Source organism: Oncorhynchus tshawytscha, linkage group LG15 (assembly GCF_018296145.1).
Source record: "Oncorhynchus tshawytscha isolate Ot180627B linkage group LG15, Otsh_v2.0, whole genome shotgun sequence".
NCBI classification, from domain to species: Eukaryota; Metazoa; Chordata; class Actinopteri; order Salmoniformes; family Salmonidae; genus Oncorhynchus; species Oncorhynchus tshawytscha.
This window is the reverse complement of record NC_056443.1, coordinates 2992585-3019817: the sequence shown is the minus strand read 5'-3', so window position 1 is coordinate 3019817 and position 27233 is coordinate 2992585. Positions and strand designations below refer to the sequence as shown.

The 27233-nt window shown below is 43.6% G+C and overlaps 1 protein-coding gene across 5 annotated transcripts in view; it reads right to left on the bottom strand.

Annotated features, from left to right (window-relative positions):
- Nucleotides 1–549: 549 nt before the first annotated feature.
- Nucleotides 550–27233, bottom strand: part of LOC112264573 (tubby-related protein 3-like) — a 32685-nt gene continuing 6001 nt past the window's right edge. For 3 of the 5 annotated variants that reach the window (XM_024441263.2, XM_024441267.2, XM_024441262.2), the window contains exons 2-13: nt 22598–22639; nt 18982–19033; nt 12446–12608; nt 11262–11468; nt 9456–9614; nt 7949–8082; nt 6388–6579; nt 6026–6138; nt 5732–5849; nt 5546–5644; nt 3949–4120; nt 550–3802 (exon numbers count right to left, since the gene is read on the bottom strand). In XM_024441263.2, coding sequence (XP_024297031.1) covers nt 3669–3802; nt 3949–4120; nt 5546–5644; nt 5732–5849; nt 6026–6138; nt 6388–6579; nt 7949–8082; nt 9456–9614; nt 11262–11468; nt 12446–12608; nt 18982–19033; nt 22598–22639 — 1585 coding nt within the window. In that variant the 3' untranslated portion in view covers nt 550–3668. Of the gene's footprint in view, nt 3803–3948; nt 4121–5545; nt 5645–5731; nt 5850–6025; nt 6139–6387; nt 6580–7948; nt 8083–9455; nt 9615–11261; nt 11469–12445; nt 12609–17325; nt 17612–18981; nt 19034–22597; nt 22640–27233 lie in introns of those variants that run through there. The other 2 variants (XM_024441264.2, XM_024441266.2) reach the window with 2 other exon arrangements.

Sequence of the window (27233 nt, the reverse complement as noted above, 5' to 3'; positions counted from 1 at the left end):
CGTAACATGTTCCTGGCCAAGGTGCTGGTGGGATAGGTGAGCGTGGGCAAGTGCAAATACCGCTGGCCGCCACCCGTCAGATCCACGAAGGAGGACTACAACCTATACGACACCTGTATGGACCAGCTGGTCAACCCCACCATCTTTGTAGTTTTTGACCGGTGCCAGTGCTACCCCTACTATCTGATCAAATACAAAGAACTGCTAGTGGTGGACGTCAATGAGTAGGTTTGCCCTGGGAGAGCTAGTGTTGCTGCCTGTGACGGTAACTGTTGTTGTTCACTGGATGTTCACTCCACACCAGACCGTAATGCAGCACCTTGCATTAAGGTGAAAGACAGCATTAAGAATAGATCAGTCAAAACTGTACCAAACAAAATGTTTGTGTATCCAGTCCAAAGGATAATGTTCAAAGCCTTCCAAAGACTTGGAATGTTTTTAGAAAAAATGTGTTTTATGAAGTTTTACAATTACCGGTTTTACAGTAAGTTAATACAACTTCCCATTTTAAAATGGAATTATAAATGTAACACGAAAACAAGTTTGATATATTTTCTAAATGTTTTAATAATCAAAGCAATTGTAACACTTGGTCATATAGAAAAAATAAATGTAAAGTTCTAGATGTTGCTTTCAACATGTTATTGCAAATAAATGGGTTTACTGAATACATCAGGGGCAGTCGGTTCCGTTTATGATTAGGGAGGACATTTTTTTTTTTTAAACAAGCATGGCATTATTTCTATTACAGAATATTGGATGACTGTCATTCATATTCCATTCACCCAGTTGAATGTACCACCGATAGGTTTAGGCTACTACATGATACTAACATTCTCCCTACACCCATCATGAGGTTGCTACAACCTAGCCTATGAATGAACGTTTATACAGTCGTGCTGTGAAAAGGTTTTTGCCGCCTTTCTATTTTTGATACTGAATGTTATCAGATCTTCAACCAAAACCCAATATTAGATTTAAAAAACAAAAATAAATTGCTAAAAGGCATCACAATTGAAGTTTTGGAATGGCCTAGTCAAAGTCCTGACCTAATCTCAATTGTCAGAGTTAAAGCAGTTCTGCATGCAAGAAGGCCAAAATTCCTCCACAGTGACGTGAGAGACTGATCAACAACTACAGGAAGCGTTTGGTTGGAGTCATTGCAGCTAACTGGCACAACCAGTAATTGAGCTTAAGGGGACACTTACTTTTTCCCACTGGGGCATTGGATGTTGCATAACTTTGTTAATTAAATAAATTATATAAGTATGTAATTGTGTTATTGTGTTATTTGTTCACTCAGGTTCCCTTTATCTAATATTAGGTTTTGGTTGAAGATCTGATAACAGAAAAAATATGCAAAAGTAGAGAATTAGAAAGGGTGCAAATAAATGTTTTTTACTGAATACATTCATTACTTAAACTTACAAGGGGAGTCTTGTTCACTTTACAATATCTTCATTTATTATATTTACAGTCATATTTCTGAAATTCAATTCCCCAAAAATTGTCAGAAAGTTAAGTTATGAATGGAATGCAATTCCTCTTAAGTATCTTGTGTTAAAACTGTATATTTCTCTTTTATATATTTTGTACAAACATACCCTTTCCCTCTTTCTAACAGTACATCTTGTGAATTAACTTTGTTTCCCGACACTGTCACACATAATCAGTGGACAGGAATCAAATGCATCCTGCAGGCTACCCCAGGAATGTTCCTAATCCTCCAAGAACAAGAATCACACTACTGGACAGAAGCATCTCTATAGCACATCCATCCAGCTGAAACTTCAATCAATCAAGGGTGACTTTTTCATGGTGCAAAATAGTTCAAACCTGTGCAAAAAATACTGTAAAAGTAATAATTTGGCATTGTGATGTAATTTTAAACTTTTCTTCAGCAACGAGCGTTGTAAAAAAGGCCACTATTTATGCATTTTTCGGTGTACTAAAAACTCTACTTAAATTACTTTTTATGGTCACCTTTTAATATATTTTTGCACATATTTGAACTATTTTGCACCTTAAATGTCGCCCCAAAAGTAATTTCCCACGGGGCACAGACGTCAGTTCAACATCTAGTTTTGATTTACATTTGGTTGAGTCGTGAATTCAACATCAAATCAACAAAACATTTGACCCAGTCATTGGATTTAAAAGTTGGGTTAAAAAAAAATCATTTTTGCAAATCCAATCAGTGTTTCACGTTGATTCAAAGTCATCACCTCAAATGTTGGGGTTGAAATGACGTAGAAACATTGTGGATTCAACCAGTTCTTGCCCAGTGGGTTCTCAATGACCTCATGGTGCAGTACAAGTGTAGTCTGCTGAACAGAGTAACACTTCCAGCTACAGTACATATAAAATGTAGCGTTATTATTCAATCTGGTGTCATTTTACATGGGTAGATAAGTTTGGCATATAATGTAGACTGAGTACAGGGCGTCACTTGGAATCCAAACGGAATATTCCTCTATTGTTTGGATTCCAGGCTCTATTGTTTGGATTCCAACTTATGTATTCCACACATTGAAATGACATTTAGATATATCTTACATAAAACTATAATGAAATCCTTTAATCGTGCTTGCTGGGCAACTCTATTGACTTTCCCGTGTGGTTTTAACTTGACATGGGGCTAAGACATCACAAAATGACATGTACAAAGGAAACAGAGGAGGACACATTGGATGGACAGGCATGACTTCAAGACTTCCTGATATGCAGGCAAATAAATGTGATTACGAGAAATTAATCTTCAAGAGGAAGAAAAACTATGTCAACCCTTTTTTATTAACGTTAGAATTATTGAACATCTTGATGCTGCTAAATGGCTGGAATCCAAAGCCACGTGACCATTTGAAGACAGTGAGGTGAATTTTAGGATATAGACCATAAAGTTTCCAGAGTTCGTCAAAAGAATCGCACAACAGTGATTGTAGAAGGCAACATAATGTAAAATGGGAGTAAAATGACACTTGGAATCAACATTAAAGGCAACTTTAAAAACATCTGCTAAAAACGAACAAACTCATAAGTTCATCAGACATGTTTTGAGGCCTATAAAACATTCAAATCTGATATAAATCAAAGACACCATCTCCTGTGACCTGGTCTAGTCTGTGTTAGAAGTCCTATCCCTAACAGGGAGTGCCCACGACAGTTTGGTCTATGATGCTTGGTGTCATTTTTCCCTTTCAACCAATTTCAATACACATAAAATCACCAATATACAATAGCTAAAGCAACAAAAAGCAATACAAACTCAATGAAACAGAACTACAGATAAATACAAATGAAAACAAAGGCGCCTTGATGATTTGTGACCAGTTTCCCTTTGCGGACGGTAATTTCATTTTTCTGCCGATAAGGAAAATCCTATATCCTCCACCCAAATCTACTTGCTTTAGTCCTCTCTTTCACACACCCACTCTCTTCATCCGCTCTCCAAGTCAGCGTGATTCGTGTGCCATGATTGGATGTACCACGTATGGGTGAGAGGTCATAATTCATGATTATTTTCATAGTGGCAGACTGCTGGTGAGCTGTACAAGGAAGGCGCTGAATCCTGTGAGGGGGAGGTGGAGGGGCGGTGTTGTGGAGTTGGCGTTGTCCTGGAGGGGGGAGGGGGGAGGGTGATGGGGAGTTAGGAGTCGTGATGGGGTTGGTCACTCGCAGGCCAGTTTGCTGTCGAAACTGGACAGGCCAATGGCGAAGGCTTGCAGGGCACACATGGGGTAGTTGTAGTCTAAGGTGAATACGTCCTCGGCCACTCTGCCAAACTGCATTACGATGTAGTCCGCTGAGGGAAGAGAGAAGAGATGACTCAATAATGTGAAATCATTATTCCATTTTACTCAAGGAGAGGGAGTGAGAGAGTGGGAAATAGAGAAAGTGAAAAAGAGCAAGAGAGAAAGAGTCAAGAAAAGCACTGACGGATCGACTCACGATTGTTGTCGTGGACGATCTGAAAGTTCTTGACGGAGGCCTGTGTGACGCGGCCGTGGAAATTGAGCACGTAGGACTGGGTGTCGTCATTCCACACGGGGGCCTTGTTGTGCAGCTCGATCAGGTTCTCCAGTGAATGGTTCTGCCACTTACTTAGAAGGCTGTCCTGCTCCTGGAAACACACAAACATGGTTGTATTCATTAGGCACTAAACAGAAGAAATAGGACTGAAACAGGGAGTGACAACCTTGACTTATCCAATAAGAACGCTCAATTTAGTTTTCCATTGCGTGCCCTAATAAATACGACCCAGACATCCAAACCATCGGATCTGACATCACTCCCCAGTGACCACATCTCACAGCACTTAGTGGGTTAGCCTCAGTTTCCATTACATGATGTTGACTTCAATACTCACTCCATTATTCAGATTGTGCTCAATGATTTTCTATTTCAAGGTGTAAGAATGCCAGAGTCTTAAAAACCTTTTAGGGCTAGGCGTCCCGCTAGCGGGACAACTTCCGGTGAATCTGGAGGGCGCGCAAGTCAAATAAATAATCAGAAACATATGGACATTAAACATTTAGGTACATACAAGCGTCTTATATTGGTTGAAAGCTTAAATTCTTGTTAATCTAACTGCACTGTCTGATTTACAGTAGCTATTACAGCGAAAACATGCCAGGCGATTGTTTGAGGACGGCGCCCCACATCAAAATATTTTTTCCACCGGCACAGGTTTCATAAATTCACAAATAGCTATTAAATATTCACTTACTTTTTGAAAAATGTTCCTCTGATTTGTCATCCAAAGGGTCCCAGCTATAACATGGTGTCGTTTCTTTTAGATAAAATCCTTCTTTATATCCCAAAAAAGTCTGTTTAGTTGGCGCCATCGATTTGAGTAATCCACTCGTTCAACATGCAGAGAAAGGAATCAGAAAATCTACCCCTAAACTTTGTTTCAACAAATTAAAATATGTTTCTAGTCACTCCTTGGATACCCTAAAATGTAATCAAACTATAATATTTCTTACGGAAAGAAGTATGTTCAATAGGAAACTGATTTTAGAAGGTGTGTCCTGTCTTCATGGCACGCACAAACACAAATTTCCAAGACTGTGCCCCTGTACTAAAACTGATATTTCTTATTTGTTTTTGAAATTACAAGCCTTAAACCTTGAACACAGACTGCTGACACCCTGTGGAAGCCACAGGAATTGCATCCAGGAAGATAATTTTCAGTATGAACTTGTACTTGCCATTCTAAGAGGATGGTCTCTCAAAAAAGAAATTTACGGTTGGTTTATCTTTCGATTTTCTCCTACCCTATCTATTGTGTTATATTCTCCAACATTATTTTAACATTTTTACAAACTTCAAAGTGTTTTATTTGCAATGGTACCAATTATATGCATATCCTGGCTTCAGGCAGTTTACTTTTGTCATTCAGGCGAAAATTTTGAAAAAAGGGGCCTAGCCCCTCAATCATGCCCTCTGACACGCCACTCTCCCTTACTGTGCATAACAGGTACAGTGACTACAAATGTTAGGAGAAGTGATTGGAGTTGTACAGTCCCATGGGGCTGATACATACACAGTTTGGACGGACAGGAACCCTCTCAAAGTTCATGTTCATGCCTGGGATGATGACGGTCATCTTGCGGGGACCTTTGAACCCCAGAACGTTGGTCTCCTTCAGAGAGAACACAAGAGATCAGAATGTCACACAACCTTACAGGTTCAATAATATTAGTGTGTGTGTGTGTGTGTGTGCACTCACATAGCAGATGGCTGCGAGTTCCTGTCGTGTGTTGCTCTCCTCCAGCAAAGCTCCAGGGTTCTTACAGGGGTTGGTGCCTTGGTCATACACCGTGAACTTGGTCCCCATCAGGTTAGACCTGCAGGATGACCAGACCAATCACATTAGAGTCTACAATGACCCTCCAGCACTCACAATCCCACCCAATAGAGTTATCAGATGCAGCCGAGGGCTCAAAACAATTGTTCATCATCAGATTTAGAATTATATTTAGCAGAGTTGTGACAGAGTGAGACGAGTGAGATATGGTCCTACCTCAGTTTCCCCATGAAGCTCTCTCCCTCGCGTGACAGGTCCGTGGCATCCACTGAGATCAGGTAGTTGGACGTCTTGCTCTTTTTCCTCTTCCTCCCAGCCAGAAGAAACAGCTGGATGAAACAAAGAGAGTAAACTCAGGGTGAGAGGGAAACTCACAAACCATCATTTTAAATCACTGCAGTCAAAACAGGTGTTACTTTTACTTTATATTCTCATACCATTTTCAAATGTAGCTATTGAGGAAAAGACAATGAAACAGGCCCGTGAAATACGATTAAAAAGAAATCTATCTTGACTGTAAATCTATCTAGGTCTTCTCCATGTTAATCCCCCATGACATGATGTGAGGTCAAATGTACCTTCCTGCCGTCCTCTCTCTCCATGTGCATAAAGTAGGTGGGGTACAGGCCGCGGTCCATTCCCTTCTTGTCCCGGGATATGCGGCACTTGACGGTGACGCCGCGGAGGGCGGGACGCACCACAAACTCCTCCAGGTTGTCCACTTCGATCAGGGCGCTCTCCGCCGTGGGCGACCCCGGTGTCACGCACTCCTGTAAGGGGGGGGGGGGAAACACACAATACTACGTCACAAAACATACCGGCCAATCACTGTTATAAAGGAGATACGGTCCAGGAGTAGGGGGGACAACATTCATCTGCCATCTTGTTGTTTCAGTGTCTTCATGCATTTCTATACGTCTTCAAGTGACAAGTTGATTTGCCATGTGCAATGAATACGTTAGAAATCTCACAAGCCATAGCCACATAGCTATGTACAGTGGGGCAAAAAAGTATTTAGTCAGCCACCAATTGTGCAAGTTCTCCCACTTAAAAAGATGAGAGAGGCCTGTAATTTTCATCATAGGTACACTTCAACTATGACAGACAAAATGAAAAAAAAAATCCAGAAAATCACACTGTAGGATTTTTTTATGAATTTATTTGCAAATTATGGTGGAAAATAAATAAATCCTGCAGTGCCAGACGTGTCCCCCTGCTTAAGCCAGTACATGTCCAGGCCCGTCTGAAGTTTGCTAGAGAGCATTTGGATGATCCAGAAGAAGATTGGGAGAATGTCATATGGTCAGATGAAACCAAAATATAACTTTTTGGTAAAAACTCAACTCGTCGTGTTTGGAGGACAAAGAATGCTGAGTTGCATCCAAAGAACACCATACCTACTGTGAAGCATGGGGGTGGAAACATCATGCTTTGGGGCTGTTTTTCTGCAAAGGGACCAGGACAACTGATCCGTGTAAAGGAAAGAATAAATGGGGCCATGTATCGTGAGATTTTGAGTGAAAACCTCCTTCCATCAGCAAGGGCATTGAAGATGAAACGTGGCTGGGTCTTTCAGCATGACAATGATCCCAAACACAGCGCCCGGGCAACGAAGGAGTGGCTTCGTAAGAGGCATTTCAAGGTCCTGGAGTGGCCTAGCCAGTCTCCAGATCTCAACCCCATAGAAAATCTTTGGAGGGAATTGAAAGTCTGTGTTGCCCAGCAACAGCCCCAAAACATCACTGCTCTAGAGGAGACCTGCATGGAGGAATGGGCCAAAATACCAGCAACAGTGTGTGAAAACCTTGTGAAGACTTACAGAAAACGTTTGACCTCTGTCATTGCCAACAAAGGGTACATAACAAAGTATTGAGATAAACTTTTGTTATTGACCAAATACTTATTTTCCACCATAATTTGCAAATAAATTCATTAAAAATCCTACAATGTGATTTTCTGGATTTGTTTTCTCATTTTGTGTCATAGTTGAAGTGTACCTATGATGAAAATTACAGGCCTCTCTCATCTTTTTAAGTGGGAGAACTTGCACAATTGGTGGCTGACAAAATACTTTTTTGCCCCACTGTATGTGCTCCTAATGATATGACAGGACAGACACAACTATATGGTTGGACTCACTGTGTTGGACTTTGAGCTGGAGGCAGACGCAGGCCGTGTTGACTCTGGGTTGGGGGACAGCGAGCGTGGCCGGTCTTCATCACCGTGTTCCTCATCCTCACTGGCCTCTTCGTAGTTCATACTGCCTGACAGACCTGGTCAGGGGAGAAAGAATGCACTATGGGAGATGTGGCCTACAGCTTACACTCCATTGGTTGGGATCAGGAGGACCCAGGGTTCTATGCAGACATGAAAGATCATCTCAGATGCCCAGCCAAGCTGAAAACTCCTCCATATCTCCTCAGTAATCCCATAGGTTCTTATTGCCATGACTCAAGGAGAGATTTTTTTCTCCTGGGACCCATTGTGATTAGCCTGCATGTAATGGATATGGGCAATGCATTTCTTCAAATGTATGCAGATTTTGTTTTTGATAACATAGTCTTTGATTTGTTCCAACTAAGTCATCATACTACCCCAGTTGAAAATATGAACTGATGCAATATTTCCTGTATCGGAAAAGGCCACATATTACAATATGCAGCTAAAACTGCTCTCTATAACATTTAGTAGTCCCCATAAAATTTGAGGAGACAACCTAACCTTAAAACAGCTGGCAGAGGATAGAAAGGACAGCGGATGCGAAATAGTGCTGAGTAACTGTTGAGACCCATTGAGGAAGAACTTTTCTGTATGGAACAGACGAGACTACAGACGAGACTACCCAGTAACCAGGTTACGATAGAAGAGACCTGTTATGAACCTCTAGCCATCCCAGCAGCCTTCATTATCCCCAGACACCACTGTTAGTCCACTTCAGAGCCCTATACATTTCCACAATGGAAAGAATACTGTGAAATACAAGACAATAGATTCTCCATCTTCTTTGTGTTTTATCCATCACTGAGAGCTGGTTTCCTGGACCCAGATTAAGCCTTGTACTAAATGCACGTTAAGCATGCTTTTCAGTCCAGGAGTAATCTGTGTCCACAAAACCGGCCCTGATAGTCCAATGTAAAGGGGTTAGTTAGGAACGAGGGAAAGCAGAAATCCTATTGAGAGATGCCAGCCAGACAGACACAACACGGTGTGGTCAGACAGGCCTCTGTGGGAGCTGCTCTGGACAGGTGTCAGTAATGCTGCTAATTGGATTTACCAGCCGTGACTCTGGCTGGTGCTGTGGAATATTTTAATGAGAAAGCATTTTTTTAGATGCGATAGCAGAATTCAAAGTGAGCAGGGGAAAAATGTCCGCTCTCAATGTGTTCCATTGTTGATGATACAAGAAATATTAACCTGTTTTCCTCGGTGTGTCTTGAAGCCAGAGTATGATATCTAGCACTTTACATCCAATGACTAGGTTATTACCAGTAACTATATAATTCACTGTTGCTGTATCCTCAGTTTCACCTCTGCTCCATAGAGTTAGTGCTGCAGAGAGAGGAAAGGAGGGAGGGAGAGAGACAGAAACCCAACAACCTTCACTCCAGCCCTGTCACCATGGGAACGGCAGGCTGCTCTCTACTACCTGACTGGAGTAGTTTCTCCCTGGCAGACAGTGGGCGCTCTGGCCCCTCCTCCGGCCCCTCCTCTGGGCCCTCCTCCACTGCACCAACCAACTGGACCACCCTGCCGTTGGCGGGGTCAATCAGAGAGGGGGAGGGGCTGAGAGAGATGTCCCACGCCTCTGCAGACAGACACATATGTATTGGCCAACGTGGCTAGAAACAATATGTACACAGTGGTGTTCACTCCATCTAGCCCCAGAGATGTCTAAATGTCAGGGTACTGACAAACATTAAATACAGACCACAAATGTCAGCTACATTCTAATAGTGACTCAAAGGCATCAATTAAAACAACAATGTTTGGTATAGTCACTTCTTTTACTAAATCAGCCAAATGGAAATGCTAATACGTTCTGATAATACAAGTTTTCTAAAAAGAAAGGGCTCGATGCTCAGGTTGTAAAACCAAAACTTACAACGTGATCATTTCAACCACTTTCTCGGTCTAGCAGCACATGAAGAACTTTACCTTGGGAACTCGCTGACCAGTTTTGATTGAATAGCGTCCCCAAGTCAAATCCAAATGGAGGCAGTAGGCTATTACTAATCCTTTGCTGTTTCCATTTCAATTCGTTTACACTGGGAAATAAAACTGATTGGGCAGCCAGGCACTATCTAAGGCACCTGAGGACAGGCTGGATCTCAGTAGCACTAAGCAGACCAGACATTCATTCATGATGAACGTTTGCATTATTGAGAGGGGAGTGTTACCTGCCCTCTTGTTGCTGTTCAGGAGAAGATCCTTAAAAACTGAGGCTAATGCAGTAATACACTGCCCTTAATCTGGGTCTCAGGTTTAACTAGGTAATACATCTCTCTCCCGGATATAGACCTGGCTATCTTAATTTAGCTTGTCATTTAGCACAGTAACAGTACAGAATGATATTGAATTAGTCTCAGGAAATGAAAGAGACTTCAACACTCTTCGTGGACCTGCCAGAAGGAAGGAAGGTAAGGTGGCATAAATAGGTACTGTGGTAGGTGGATGCTACTCTTGCCCCTTACAAAATGATCAATTTCTCACTGTCACCATCAACCTCGCCCTCCGCCGGCTCTCTAACTGCACACTGCAGCACCACAGCCCTGGGAGGAGGTAGTATCCCAGAGCAGGGAAAAGGTTTTATCAATGCGCAATGGCTTTTAATGAGAGCAACTGAAAGGACAGCAGCAACAATAAACCGCAACCTCCAAAGTTCTTGAGACTGTCCCTGAACAACGATGTTGACCAGATATGCTCCCATTTCTCATCTGTCCTCCTTCGCTTTCTTTATCTTCTCACCCCATCCTGCATTCTCTCTCTCTGTCAGTTCAGCCTGTCCTCTCACTAGACTACAAAGTGCCTCTACCAGCCCAGAGGTGTGAAAGAGACACTTATATCGAGTGCCCTGACGGTGTAGCCGTGAGGCCTGCCAGAGCAGCAGACGGGATGTGATCTCTGAAGCTGCTTGGTATTCGACCCAGAGGAATTATCAGGGTAGATGATGATATAACTGACTGACTCGCATGTGTACACATTCTCCTAGGTCTTCTGTCTATAGCACTACTGCGTATGAGACATTGTCTGTGCTGTGGAGGTCATAGGGCTAGGACTATTTCCTGGTCACATGGTCTGACCATAACTAGGCCCCGGAGTATTTCCTGGTCAGGTAAGGTGTTCAAGAAACTCCCCAGCCTTACCTACTGACAGAACTCTTTATAACACTCTACTTTAACACTCCTATCTTCTGTCCAAACTGGCTGTCCTGACTCCCTGACCCCCTTCTCACCTCGTTTCTGCAGCAGCTCGTGGATGTCCGTCTTGGGCTCCAGCAGAGTCTCCGTGTCCCCGTCCCGGTCAGGCTCCTCAACGAGGGGAGACTGGTGCAGCGGCTGGGACAGGGACAGGGGCTGGGACTTGCTCACCGACAGAATCTGGATCTTGGTACCCAGGTCTGGGGCCTCAGAGCCCATGAAGGCAGCAGGGCCGTCGATACCTGCAGGGTGGGGCGCATTCATAGACAGGTTTTTTTATGTCTTGAATTATGTTAATGACTTTGCTTGTCTGTGTGTTTGAGCATCCAGCTGTTTACTTCTCCAAGAGCTGTTCTGTATTCCTGTCTGTGCTTCCCTGAGGTGATTTGATTTGTACCTACTCCTTATTACTTAGCCGTCTGCTTGCAGCTGCGTTTCTTTGTAGTACCTCTCCTCTATGTTCATGTCAGAGCTTAGCCTTGTGCCATGGAGTGATATGCTGCACTGAGCAGGTGGCCCTTTTCTTGCCTGAGAGTCTGAACGCTGCTCTGCCTCTCTGAATGTGACTCTCTCCTTCCCATCTGAAGGCCCCTCTGGGCATCAGAGAGAACAGCTTCCTGGGTGTCTCCTCCACTACCGTGAACAGGCGCTTCTCCACACGTCCAAAGACTGAGGGAGGCGCAATTAGACACACGCACCACACACCTCAATATATTAGTTTCCTGATTGTTTGGAGGAACATTGTATAACATTGTATCCCAGTATGTGAGAGACTAACATACTTTGCATGCCAATGTACAGGTGATTGGTATCAGAAGTGGGATGCACCAATGTTTATAACCCTATTCTCTAGTCTTGTATTTCCTGACTGGTCTCCTCTACCTCGATCTGGAAGGCCACTCTGCTCCTCCAGAGTGAGCTCCATGACTGGCCCTCTCCCTGCTTTCCTGGGCAACATGGGGCCTGGCCCCACCTTCTCCAACCACTCCTTCTCACTGTCCTCACCTGACGTACTGCCCTCACTCTGGACTGGAAAGCAAATGGATCATTAAAGTATTCTTCTTCATAGCCAACAACTGTTTATCTCTGACTGTGGACTGGGGTGCAATCACTCAGCACTGATCCTGCTTCCTCAGACCCATTACTTTATCCCGATCGTGTGATCTGACCCCGGAAAAACTAGCTAGTACAGTAGCTAACCCCAAGAACCAAGGCTCACCGTCCATGATGACATCGCTGGTGATGCTGAGGCGCGACTCCACCAGCGGGGCCTGCTCCTCACTGCGCCGAGGCCTGGAGCGCCTGGGCCGGGCCTCTGGGTTGGGCTGCACCATCAGAGGCTCCTGCCGCTTCCGCCGCTGCTTCTGCTCCAACAGCGCCCTCTGTGGACGGGGGGGATTACGACAGTTAGAGTATACCATGCAAATATTGTCTGTCCGTCCGGCCGTCCCTGCCCCAGACTGACAGCTGGACTGACAGCTGGTGATAAGGCTCTAGTGATCCTCTCTCTCTGGACCCTACCTGTATCTGTCCAGGTATACCTGGCCTCTCTTCCCCACAATCCATGAGGACACCATCCCTTTCCCTCATTAAAACACTCTTTAATCAAAGAGGTCTGGCTGCTATGTAATGCATACCTCTAGACTGTGTACTTCCAGTCATTGCTCGAACACTAGTTAGCATTGGCTCGCGAAACTACAGCTAACTTCCTTCCTACTGGATGAGGAGACATACAACTGGTATCCAGGAGTTCATCTGACTCTGGGGAAGAATTACTTTATGATGACTTCCTCAAGCCAGACACTCATCTATATCCAACCTTATACAGACAGCCTTACACCTTTTCCAGATCACTCAAAATGCTGAGAACCAGACAATCAGTAACGACTCTGTCCTTATCAGATACTTGGGACACTGATCGAAAAACCACCGGTGTTGGTGTTTTGAAAAACAAAGTTATCTTAAGCAATATGACAAAACAAATGAGCAAAAAACACAGTATCGTAGCTTGCCAGCTTCGTTTCAGGGGTGTCAAACAAGATGCATGTTCCTATGGTAACCGTGTCAGTGACCTTGATAGACTCCACATTCTTTGTGGTTGTCTTTTCACCACTCCCACTGTTGTTGGGGGAGAGGACAGAACATGATGGCCATTCAATGTGTATCTCAAAATGGAACCCCAGATGGCTTTGTAAACAACACACACACAAGCGTCATGACCCGACCTGGCAAATCATTCAGCCACAGTAAAATGTCATGTTTTCTTCCTTCAGTATCTTTGACACTAAATTGGAAGGCAGAATATGCAACTCACATAGAAACAGAACAGGTGAGGTAAGGTTGGCTAGGCTATATTTATCTCATAGTAAAGGTCACAGAATAATGGACATTTGTATCCTAGCATTACCACTAGAGGAAATGGGATATAAGAGAGTTAGCTACTCAGTGAAGGAACCTTCAGCAAGTAAGCCTAGACTGTTGTAAAAGATGCTGAGACAAAGTAACAGAGTGCTTGAAATACAGTGCAAACAATTCAAACTACTTTAATAAACCTAGAGTTGGAAATGCTGCTTCCTGTGGAACCCTATAACTCTGTGCTGTGCTGACTGAGGCTCTGTTCAGTACAAGGACAGAGAAACTGGGGACAGGGGACAGTGACAAGGCAGTGGGATCATTAGAGCTGACATTGTCACAGCCATCACAAACGCTCTGGGAAACTAGGGACAACAGCGACGAGGGTTGGCCCCCTTTAGATTTATGGCTAGACAATACACAGCACAATGTCTCTATGAATAAAATAAAGCTTCACACTAGAGAAATGGTCAATTTCCATGAATTATGGTGACATTTATCAGTTGGCCCTGCAGTCCTGGTCTCTGGTCAAAGCAGGCGATGGGTTATGTAACTGCCTCAATTAGTGGGGAGCATCAAAACAACAAGTGGTGTTTAGTGATGAACTGGGCTGGAAAGAGACGAGAGGTCCTTGTCTCTCTGAAGCCTCATTGGGCTGATTAACCACCACTACAGAAAGGTTTTATTACTCAGGGCTAACGCAACACACACATTCAGGGTCAATGCAACACAGGCACACACACACAAAAGCACAGACACGCACGCTCGTACCTACACACACACACACGCACGCACGTGCACACACACACTACCATGGCCTGCTTCTATTTGACACCTGAAAAATAATATTCATTAAATACCCAGTCTTGGATTAAAATGCAAATAAGACCAGATGAAAGGCCTCTGGGAGCTTAATGGTTTCAACTTGGAGTCTGATGGTTTACATTTCAAACAGGATTTGTTTTAAAGGGACATTTCGGGCTTTTGGCAATGAAGCCCTTTATTTACTTCCCCAGAGTCAGATTAACTCATAAATAGCATTTTTATGTCTCTGCATCCAGTATGAAGGAAGTTAGAGGTAGTTTCGCGAGCCAATGCTAACTAGCGTTAGCCCAATGACTGGACGTCTATGGCATCTACTAGCATGCTAGCAATTACAAGAGACTTCCAGTCATTGCGTTAACACTACTTATCTATTGCGATAACGCTAGTTAGAAACTTCCTTCAAACGGCACGTAGAGACATACAAATTGTATCCACAAGTTCATCTGACTCTGGGGAAGTAGATACAATCCCGAAATATCCCTTTAAGAGGGGAAAACGGCTCACCTCTTCGTTTTCTTCTAAGGCTAAAAATAGCAGACAAATGAATAAATCATCTGAATGGATTACCATAATGAAACAGACTGTTAATTTAGACACAGGATAGAGATTCCATGTAAACAAGAAACAAAAGCCCCACAATGCTTCACAATGAGATCCTACTTAAAAATGAGCCATACATCTGACCCAGGATCTGATTAAACTTTGAAGCCCTTTTGTCTAGTTTTTTTCTTTGTCTTCCCTCTTTGCTTTGGCCAGCAGTAGTCATCCTGTGTAAACTGGCTAAAAGTAGTCTTCCTGTGTAAACTGGCTAGCAGTAGTCTTCCTGTGTAAACTGGCTAGCAGTAGTCTTCCTGTGTAAACTGGCTAGCAGTAGTCTTCCTGTGTAAACTGGCTAGCAGTAGTCTTCCTGTGTAAACTGGCTAGCAGTAGTCTTCCTGTGTAAACTGGCTAGCAGTGTAGTATTCCTGTGTAAACTGGCTAGCAGTAGTCTTCCTGTGTAAACTGGCTAGCAGTAGTCTTCCTGTGTAAACTGGCTAGCAGTAGTCTCCCTGTGTAAACTGGCTAGCAGTAGTCTTCCTGTGTAAACTGGCTAAAAGTAGTCTTCCTGTGTAAACTGGCTAGCAGTAGTCTTCCTGTGTAAACTGGCTAGCAGTAGTCTTCCTGTGTAAACTGGCTAGCAGTAGACTTCCTGTGTAAACTGGCTAGCAGTAGTCTTCCTGTGTAAACTGGCTAGCAGTAGTCTTCCTGTGTAAACTGGCTAGCAGTAGTCTTCCTGTGTAAACTGGCTAGCAGTAGTCTTCCTGTGTAAACTGGCTAGCAGTAGTCTTCCTGTGTAAACTGGCTAGCAGTAGTCTTCCTGTGTAAACTGGCTAGCAGTAGTCTTCCTGTGTAAACTGGCTAAAAGTAGTCTTCCTGTGTAAACTGGCTAGCAGTAGTCTTCCTGTGTAAACTGGCTAGCAGTAGTCTTCCTGTGTAAACTGGCTAGCAGTAGTCTTCCTGTGTAAACTGGCTAGCAGTAGTCTTCCTGTGTAAACTGGCTAGCAGTAGTCTTCCTGTGTAAACTGGCTAGCAGTAGTCTTCCTGTGTAAACTGGCTAGCAGTAGTCTTCCTGTGTAAACTGGCTAAAAGTAGTCTTCCTGTGTAAACTGGCTAGCAGTAGTCTTCCTGTGTAAACTGTCTGGGAAATGCTAGCCATATTCATGTAAGCTGTTTTTCTCTCACTGATGTGATATTGATCGGTAACTAAGATGATATTGCTGCTGGAATCTTAGCAATGGCCACTCCTGGATTTAACTAATAATAACGTTTTTACAGAACGGTTACCTCACAAGAACTGACAGCAGTAGAGCAGACACTGAACTGTCTCACTCGCTGACAGAACTCATCAGTGGCAACAACACTTCACTGAATTAACCCTATCCAAACTGAACAGAACTCAAACCTAGTTCCTAGCTTGCTTGGACTACACTCTTAGCACCTTTTTTTCTATCTAGAACGTTGAACAGTTATACGGCTGTCCCTATAGGAGAACCCTTTAAATAACCCTTTTTGGTTCCAGGTAGAACTCCTTTGGTTCCAGGTATAGAAGGAACCCTTCTGGGTTCCTTGTAGAACCCTTTCTACAGAGGATTCTACATGGAACCTAAAAGGGTTCTACCTGTAACCAAAAAAAGGGTTCTCCTATAAGGACAGTCGAAGAACCCCTTTGGAACCCTTTTTTCTAAGAGTGTATAACCAGAACATAGAGTATGGCTGGAAAATTAGGAATATTTAGGCTACTCATTGTTCAACTATGTGCATTTTCAAACAGTAACATAAAGAGTTGATAGAATCTGTGGAATAGGCTATTAGATCCCAGTACACCACCATTACACAGATCATACCTCTAAATGATTAAATATCAGAATATTTTTTGAAAAACTGGAGAAAAGAAAGTAGGCTACTTGAAACAAAACTGCCCTACAATTAAAACAATCCATTGTATTATTGTCAATTTAAAACAAAAGACTTAAGAGGATAGGATATGAGAAAAGGATATGACTCAATATACTGTTTCATTCACCGTCCTGAGGCTTTGGGAGAAAGACATTGTACAGACCTAAAACAAGACACAGGAGGCTAATGAAAATAGCAGACTAGGAGATATCCCACATCCACGGAAGTGTCCCCCATCAGAGACAGGCTATAACAATGGTATCACCAGGATGAGCTGAAATCAAATGCTCGCACACATGCACAGTACACACACGCAAGCACGTCCATATGCAAACACACACACACAGAAATATACACACCAAAATACACACGCGCAAGCATGTACCAGTGCACACAGACACACACAACTTCCCATGTTACTCTCAGATCAAAATAGTCAACCATAAATGAGATAAACAGAACAGAGAATAAGAGGTGCTGACCCACCCTGTCCATTGGTGTCCGGAGTGGGACGGAGAGTAACAGTGAAGTGCAGAAGTTTCTCTGTGGAGCTCAGTGTTCCATGCTCTGTGAGACCCTGTCACGTCTAAACTCTCCCCCACTGAGCAGCACTCTTGCCGGGCATGCCTCTGTCTCCCTGTCCCCCTCTACCCCTGGATCAGGCTTTCAGATCAGACAACTAACACAAGGATAACCACGCAACACCAGCTTCCCTCTCACTCTGAGTCCGTGTCTCCTCCTCGGCGTGTGTGTGTGTGAGAGTGTGTGAGAGAGAACTAGAGTGTATGTGCGTGTGTCTGGGTGGTCACTGTCACTAACTGAATCAGCGGTCGTAAGCACCCCGGGGCAGAGTGAGGGAGAGAGAGAGAGAGAGTGAGTGAGTGAGATGGAGAAAGGGAGGGAGGGAGGGGGACAGAGGTGCTGCAAGTGTCAGACAGTAAGAGCTATTTTTGGGGGGGGCTGTGTTTGTGTGTGTGGGTTGGTTTTTCTATCCTTGTGGGGACCTAAAGTCCCCACAAGGATAGTAAAACAAGGAAAATTCTCCCTTGTGGGGACATTTCTCATGTCCTCATAAGGACAAAGGCCATTTTAAGTTAGGGGTTAGGTTAAGAGTTAGAATTAAGGTTAGAGTAAGGGGTTAGTGGTTAGGGTTAGGAGTTTCGTTTAGGGTTACAAACTTTAGAAGCCTTTTTAAAACTCAAATGCACTACAAATTCTCAGCAACAAATGTGATTAAATTCAGATCCTACATCTGTAGGCATACAGTGCACTACACAGACTCTGTCTACTGAAACCTTTCTACGGTTAATCCCTACATAGTGCACTACTTTGTTAGGCTCTGGTCAGAAGTAGTGCACTATGTAGGGAACAGGGTGCCATTTGGGACGCAGACATCGAGTCAGTCTATGTGCCTACCAATCATCTCATCCATCTTTTACTCCATTGTGTGACTGTTGCTTAAGGCTGGTTTCTTAAACCAAATCAGTCCATTTCACTTTAAAGCAGCGTGGTGATAAGGATACTGCAGGCAGGAGGGATTGTAAGGGACAATCATCAGACACGCAGACCAGGAAGAGCTGTTCGCTGAGAAAGGAGCAGATTTGTGCTTTATCTCTACAATGAGTGCTAAAACAATTAACTTCCGGACAAATACTTTTCTTTCTACTAATTGGATAAATTGTACTTCCTTCGAAAATAAAAGAGTTCAAAGACACCCTGTTTTCCCTCTGTTTCATGACAATCAGCCTTACTGTGCTGATGGTCGGAAATTCATAGCCTGAGTGACACCGGAGGCAGAAAACAAGGTCATTTATACACTCGCTGCCAGTCAAATGTTCAAGCTTGACAGGCTCACAGCTATAAACATGGACTGAGACCTCAAAAAAAATTCTCACAAAAGATGAAAAGACACCAAAAACAACAAAAACATCAAACGCAAAATGCCTCTAGATATAAATAATATGGACTAGTCTGGTCATTTCTGCATCATAAATAGAATACTCATGACATATACCCTGAACAAGTCTATGGGAGCTGTAATGTCTATAAGGGAGCTGTAATGTCTATAGAGTGGCTATGATGTTGAACAGGTGCTGTATGTGGCGTAATTAGTTTAATGTGTTTAATAAAGTTAGTCATTACCTGCTTTTCCAGCTTCTGCTGCCTGAGGCTGGTGCTGTCATCATCAAGGGCACTGAGAAGAGACGAAAGACAAAATGGTTACTATCCACTCATAACTCATATCTGACTGAGACATAATACAAGTGGTTCTGTGGTTAATATGAATCTGTTGTCTGGGTCTCATCTGTTATCTGTTATTTTTCCAATAGGAAACTATTTTCTACAGTGGTCACTAATGAATGCACCCCCGATCGAGGTTGGGTGGCAGGCAGAATTTCATACCGTTTCTGTGCCATACCGGGGGTATTTGGTATTACCGGAAGTGCACACAAGGGGCCTTATTTCTTTTTAAAAAAGGTATTGAAAATCATACCATCGGTATATCTAAATACCCCGGTACATGGTATATCGCCCAAGCCTACCCTGTTGTCACTTATAATGACATGAATGATTTTCAATGGAATTCCACGAGGGGGCATCGCTGCTGTGAATAATAACTGAGGACAACGCACTGAAATCTCCTGGCAGAGATTGAGATAGAATTGAACGTTACCAAGGTGTTCCCTTGAAAAAGCAGTTACACTGCTGCGCATAACTAAGACTGTCATACAGGATTACTGTCATACCTTAGGCTATAACTGTTTGAGCTTAGCCTGACTGCATGATCTGCACACTGTAAAAAAACATGTAGTTGTTAATAGATATCATTTTGTCCAGGAGTTGTTTATGACCACGTAGGTTAACTTGACCGAGAAAAGCTTAGGGCTCCAGCTACAAAACTCAAAAATGATACTGAATCAGGACTGTATAATGCAATAGAACAACGCACAGACAGCAGCACCACCGTGCTACAAAGCAACAGCAGTTACACCTAAAACACAGTTCTCCATAGTCCTGTCTCTGGCTGTCAGAGTGGTGGCTGTTGTTTGGGACTACTTTTCCTGGACTCCTGTGAAAAGGCCTGCTGGGTACATGTTGCTAAGCTACAGTGGAGAAGGAGAAGAAGGTGGGAGTAGCAGTGGGAGTCTATTCAGAGGCACAGAGCGAGTTAGAGGAACCCACCGCTACTCTACCCAGCCACAGACCTAACCTACAAGACACTCTCACTGACAGACATAACCTACAAGACACTCTCACTGACAGACATAACCTACAAGACACTCTCACTGACAGACATAACCTACAAGACACTCTCACTGACAGACATAACCTACAAGACACTCTCACTGACAGACATAACCTACAAGACACTCTCACTGACAGACATAACCTACAAGACAGACATAACCTACAAGACACTCTCACTGACAGACATAACCTACAAGACACTCTCACTGACAGACATAACCTACAAGACACTCTCACTGACAGACATAACCTACAAGACACTCTCACTGACAGACATAACCTACAAGACACTCACTGCAAGAGCACAGCCTTGGGGGTGATGGAGGATGGGGGAGTGTGTGATGGAGGGATGGGGAGTGTGTGATGGAGGGATGGGGGAGTGTGTGATGGAGGACGAGGGAGTGTGTGATGGAGGACGAGGGAGTGTGTGATGGAGGACGAGGGAGTGTGTGATGGAGGACGAGGGAGTGTGTGATGGAGGACGAGGGAGTGTGTGATGGAGGAGGGTGTGTGATGGAGGGGAGTGTGTGATGGAGGACGGGGAGTGTGTGATGGAGGATGATGGGGGAGTGTGTGTGGAGGACGGGGAGTGTGTGATGGAGGATGGGGGAGTGTGTGATGGAGGATGGAGGAGTGTGTGATGGAGGATGGGGGAGTGTGTGATGGAGGATGGGGGGTGTGTGGAGTGTGTGATGGAGGATGGGGAGTGTGTGATGGAGGATGGGGGGTGTGTGTGATGGAGTGTGTGATGGAGGATGGGGAGTGTGTGATGGAGGATGGGGGAGTGTGTGATGGAGGATGGGGGAGTGTGTGATGGAGGATGGTTGAAGATGGTGAGAACAAAAAAAAACAAGGTTCTGCAACAAGCTGCTGAAATCTCTCAGAACAATTTAACACCTCTGGGCTTCACTAATTTCTCTGTCAGTCCACATGCACATAACATCTGTTGCTGTCAAACAGCCTGGGCTGTACTTTACCCTTTACATCTCCCATTCAGACACAATGTGTTACAGGAGTAGGACAAGAAGAACTTCATTAAGCACAACTATCTACAGTAAATAACAATCTCTCCATACCACTGATTTACTCTCGCTCTCCCTCTGGGCTGTAAATCTCATACTTCTGGTGTCTGGGATAAGGTCCGTGACACATCACTCTGCTGGAGGATATAAGGGCCTCATTACGTCATCAGCACCGCTTCTGACGGACAGTCACCAAATGCCAAGAGGAATAGAAAGCAGAACGATCATCTGCTGAGAGGCATACATCATCCGTCTATTACGTGAACTCAGATTATTACAGACAACAACATAGATGACTTGGCCACGTCCTCTGACATCCTCAGAATGATTAATTAAAATCATTAAGCTAAGCAAGTAAGTCAATTATTCCAGATTGAGATTCCACATTTTGTGGCAATAAGAATTGTTGCCAATGTCATCAAACCAATGAGTTTTGGACCGGACTTTGCGAGTTGCTTGTCTATTCATTCAACAACAACCCGTGTTTGGTCAGCTTAACATTAATGATCAGTCATCTCAGAAGCTGCAGAGCACTCCGTTTTAGTGTACTGATTGTTACAGCCCTCTTCAAGTCTAATGAGCCCAGTGCAGCGCTATCCATACAGGCGTGCAGATCTGTCCACAGGGAATCCATTACATGGCCCTGAGGTGTTGGTGACAGTAGTGACGAGGGAAGGATGATGGGAGGTGTTAATTACACATCCGGGATGGTCATTACACTCGTAGGAAGAAAAAAAAGGTGCTATCTAGAACCTTAAAGGGTTCTTCGGCTGTCCCCATAGGAGAACCCTTTTTGGTTCCATGCAGAACCCTTTCTACAGACAGTTTTACACGGAACCAAAAAGGGTGCTACCTAGAATCAAAACAGGTTCTACCTAGAACCACAAAAGGTTATCCTATGGGGACAGCCGAAGAACCCTTTTAGAACTGTTTTTTCTAAGAGTGTAGGGTGGCCAGAAGAGGGCCAGGGGGAGGAGCGGAAGAGGAGCAGGGGACTCTTTCTTTTCAGCGGCTTTCCAGCTTGGGACCTGGGTGGAGATGCAATGGGAATACTCTCCACTGGGGAAAGGCTGGAGACTTGGTGTGTATGGTTACTACCAAAGGGTGTTTGACCTCTTTTGGAACACTGACCTATTGGAGCTTCCTAGGAATACAAAAATTATACTTTGGCCATGAAATTACTAGTTGGTGGAAGCTGTGGGTGCCTGGGTGGATGGTTAATTATAGGTATTCTAATGGATGGGTGCTAAAGATGTAGGATCTTAATTTGAGCCAGTTTGCTACAGCAGCAGAATAATCTTGAAGCAACAGGAAATGTGAATTATTATGTAGATTATAATTAATGGACAAGTTTCAAAGTGGAAATGACAAACTTCAGAAGCCTTTATAAACCTCAAATACACTCCAAGTTTTACATTTCCTGCATTGCAGGAAAGTTCTCCTGCAACAGGGTGATCAAATTAAGATCCAACATCTGCGCTACTTACCTTGCTGTTGAGGTAGAGGAGAAACTGGCGGAGCTGGAGGGTCTTCAGGGCCATGGGGTTTTCGAACAGGAACACAGGACACAGAGAAGAATAGAGTTAGCAAGGGATGTGTGATACCAAAAAGAACAATGCTAAAATGGACCTCTGGCAGTCTCTATGGGGGTGCCACAGGATTCAATTCTCGGGCCGACTCTTTTGTCTGTATATATCAATGATGTCGCTCTTGCTGCTGGTGATTCTCTGATCCACCTCTACACAGACGTCACGATTCTGTATACCTCTGGCCCTTCTTTGGACACTGTTAACAAACCTCCAGACGAGCTTCAATGCCATACAACACTCCTTCCGTGGCCTCCAACTGCTCTTAAATGCTAGTAAAATTAAATGCATGCTCTTCAACCGATCGCTGCCCGCACCCGCCCGACTAGCATCACTACTCTGGATGGTTCTGACTTAGAATATGAGGACAACTACAAATACCTGGGTGTCTGGTTAGACTGTAAACTCTCCTTCCAGACTCACATTAAGCATCTCCAATCCAAAATTAAATCTAGAATCGGCTTCCTATTTCGCAACAAAGCCTCCTTCACTTATGCTGCTAAACATACCCTCGTAAAACTGACTATCCTTGTCTTCGGCGATGTCATTTACAAAATAGCCTCCAACACTCTACTCAGCAAATTGGATGGTCTATCACAGTGCAATCCGTTTTGTCACCAAAGCCCCATATACTACCCACCACTGCGACCTGTATGCTCTCATTGGCTGGCCCTCGCTTCATATTCGTCGCCAAACCCACTGGCTCCACGTCATCTATAAGTCTTTGCTAGGTAAAGCTCTGCCTTATCTCAGCTCACTGGTCATCATAGCAACACCCACTGTAGCACGCGCTCCAGCAGGTATATTTCACTGGTCATCCCCAAAGCCAACACTTACTTTGGCCACCTTTCCTTCAAGTTCTCTCCTGCCAATGACTGGAACGAATTGCAAAAATCACTGAAGCTGGAGTCTTATATCTCCCTCTCTAACTTTAAACATCAGCTGTCAGAGCAGCTTACCGATCACTGCACCTGTACACAGCCCATCTATAAATAGATCACCCAACTCCCTCATCCCCATATTATATATTTGTTGCTCTTTTGCACCCCAGTAGCTCTACTTGCACATCATCATCTGCACATCTATCACTCCAGTGTTAATGCTAAATTGTAATTATTTCTCCACTATGGCCTATTTATTGCCTTACCTCCCTAATCTTACTACATTTGCACACACTGTATATAGATTTTTCTATTGTGTTATTGACTGTACGTTTGTTTATCCCATGTGTAACTCTGTGTTATTTATTTTGTCGCACTGCTTTGACTCATCTTGGCCAGGACGAACTTGTTCTCAACTGGCCTACCTGGTTAAATAAAGGTGAAAATAAATAACACTGACACTGTGCTGTAAAAGACTTACTGAGAGACAAGCAAACAAAACGCAGCCCAATAATAGCCTGTTACGTTGTCACGAACAAGTTTTAGGATACCCTTCATGTCATGGCATTGTCCTCGGTCTGTTGGTGAAAAGGCTTGAGAATAGGATGAGACTCCTGCATTCAGATGACAATATGATGCAGTTCCAAACGTCTCTGGCATTTAGCATAAAATTAGAGACTTTATTATCAGACGAGCGACAACAGAGAAGCGTATTAACAAACTGCAATAAGCGGATTCTCATTCATATACTTCACAGCTTTGGACTAATTTAAATCATGTTTTAAAGTTCATTGAATAAAGTAAATGTAATTTCCCCTTTGGCAAATGACTTTTCGGGGTTAAAAAGAAAGACTGAACGAAGTCTAATTAAAATTCTATTTCCCCAGAGGTTGGACAGAATGGCTTCAGTTCCAGTTCAGCCAGTGAAATCACAAGAGAGAGGGATTATTCAAAACAGGGTGATGACATGGGTGAGATTAGGCAGCTTTTGATTACCTGGCATTCAGATCAGCTCCTCATCAAGTTAAAGCTAGAATATGGGATTCGTTTTTTGTGTGAACCGGCAGCCCTGCTAAATACCAAGAATTGAAATGACCATTAAAACAGATTTCCAGATTGCAGATTGTGCCTTTAAGGAAGCCAGACGAAAAGACACCAGCTGAATAAATGATCAACGCATGGTGAGGTGTAGAGCATGAACAATGTTTAACTAGGCCTAGGATATTATCGGACTCATACAAGATAAACGACAGTCTTTTTAACCCCGGAAAGTCATTTGCCAAAGGGGAAATTACATTTACTTTATTCAATGAACTTTAAAACATGATTTAAATTAGTCCAAACCTCCTTTTCAATACAAGAAACTTCAATCAAATTCTTTCATGTCAGCTACTTGGTCAAATATTATTCTTAGCACGTCCTTAGAACAAACACCTGTAAAACAAAACCTCACAATATAACATGTTAAAAAGAAACTAGTTACAGTACAAGTGGTGGAGCTCTGAATAAGTAACGACGACGCAGCAGATGAAACATGAGCGTGGGAGAGATACTTAAAGAGATCTTTTTTTTATTAGCCCTGTTGACACTGCATTTGGCCGGTGACACTTTGCTTCTTGAAATTCCAATATCTTTCAAACTTGACTGCTGACATACAAAACATTTTGGGGCTGTATCAACAGTGGACTAATGAAAAAAGTGGATTCCCTTTAACAGCAGGTAAGCCATTCAGTCCAAGGAGAACAGAGGTGTGGGTACGAGGTAGGAGCAGTGGGAACAAGAGGAGGAGATGCTCAAAGCCTATCTGTCTGTCACAGGCACAACTAACACCCGATTCACAGGACACAGACTCCTCTCAGTTCCTCTACCATATTACAGTACACATTTATGAGAAATCATCAAGCACACAGAGTGTGTGTGTGTGTGTGTACAATATGATAATGTCTACGTGCGAGCGTGTGCCTACAGAGGCCTGCTGAATACCTGTAGGACCAGCGGCTGTAGACAGGCTGGGAGACACCACTCTTTACACTGTCCATGATGCTGTATCAGCCAGTCTAGGTGTGTGATAGATAGTCAGTCCAGCAGCAGCTCCGGTAATGTATGGTACTACCAACCTGGTCCAGAGTCAGTCTGAAGGTCTACCTGGAGCTCCAACTACAACCCTGCTACCCTGATGCTGGAGGGAGTCCCATCCCGGGGAGTGACAGCGCCACACAGCTGAGGGTGAGGTCTCTGAGTAGCAGCAGTTGCCATAACGCCACACTTGGGGCTAGCCTCTGAACACAACACAGTGAACGCACAGGGATTTGTTCGGGGAGTCTAAATGTGGTGTGAGTTCATGCCAAGACAAAATACCGGGCATAAAATCCCTAAACTTGGTCCTCTTGACTTAGTTATATGTCTGTCTTTCTTCATTTTCTAATATGTATCAGATATATAGACTGATAGGCCACGTGCTAAAACTGGACATGACTGTATCGTAATAGCTAAAAATGCTTTCTGCAGAACTCCACAGACACCATTTCTTCTGACTCAGAGGGAGATATTGCACATATCAAAACCGCAGACCATTGACTAAAAAACTGAATTTAACACCAATTGGGAAAGTTTACGTTTTGTGAGCTTTAACCTAGGCCTAGTATCTTAAGTTAAAATATTCCAACACTTTTATTTTGACAGAAAATGCCAGAACATGGAATTTGCTTAGTCATAGCAAAATGAACCAAATTGTTTCTTGTCAATGTGAAACCACATTATTCTGGTTTTCTGCCTTTCTACATAGGCATTCCTTATATGCTCCTCGAATCCATGTAAGTAAAGCTGTTTCTGGATGATAACCACAGTTACTCCCAATTACCAGAAGTATAAACAAACAACCCTCTCATTCCTAAAACTGGCAAGAAGTGGGGGACCTTGATCCTGTTGCTAGGAGATCACAGGACCTTTAAGTCATATCGTCTTCTGTTAGTGTACGTGTGTTTGCGTGCCTGTAAAGGGAAAATGGCATTCTCCTCAGCTGAGGGCAATCTGGGGAATGATTCACCTGAGAGTAATTAAACACTGTCAAAACAAATTATGGAAACAGGAGTTAAGTGTCGACTGGTAGGCACTCGAAAGCATCGCCTTACGTCCATATAACAATGATGAAAACCCAAAGACCGAAACTACAGAAGCTCGCTATCTCATGCATCCCATTGAGTCACGGCAGGTTCTTTGGTCTACACGTAGAATCTGCCCACGGGAGATTAGGTAGGCTAAAATGGAGTAGCCTACATGATACAGTTGAGAACCAGCCTACCTATTGCAAATAACAGATTATTTTCCTCTGTCTGTCAGTCCCTGACTCAACTGGGTGGATTGTCCAAGCCACTGCGGAGGCATGTGTTCGGAATGTGCTGGAAAACAGAAAGTAAATTGCAACCCATTTTCTCCCCCACAGGTCTTGTACAGTTAGATACTTGAGGTCCAGGTGGTTTGTTATAGGTCAGCTGAGCCATTGTGAAATAGGGATACAACAACCACACCTTTATGGAAAGGGAATTCCTGTAAAAGCTGATTTAAGATGAAGATACATTTAATTAAACCAGGAACAATTTTCCTACAGCAGACTGAATGGTAACTGATTTTGAGTGAGACTGTGAGTGCATGATTAT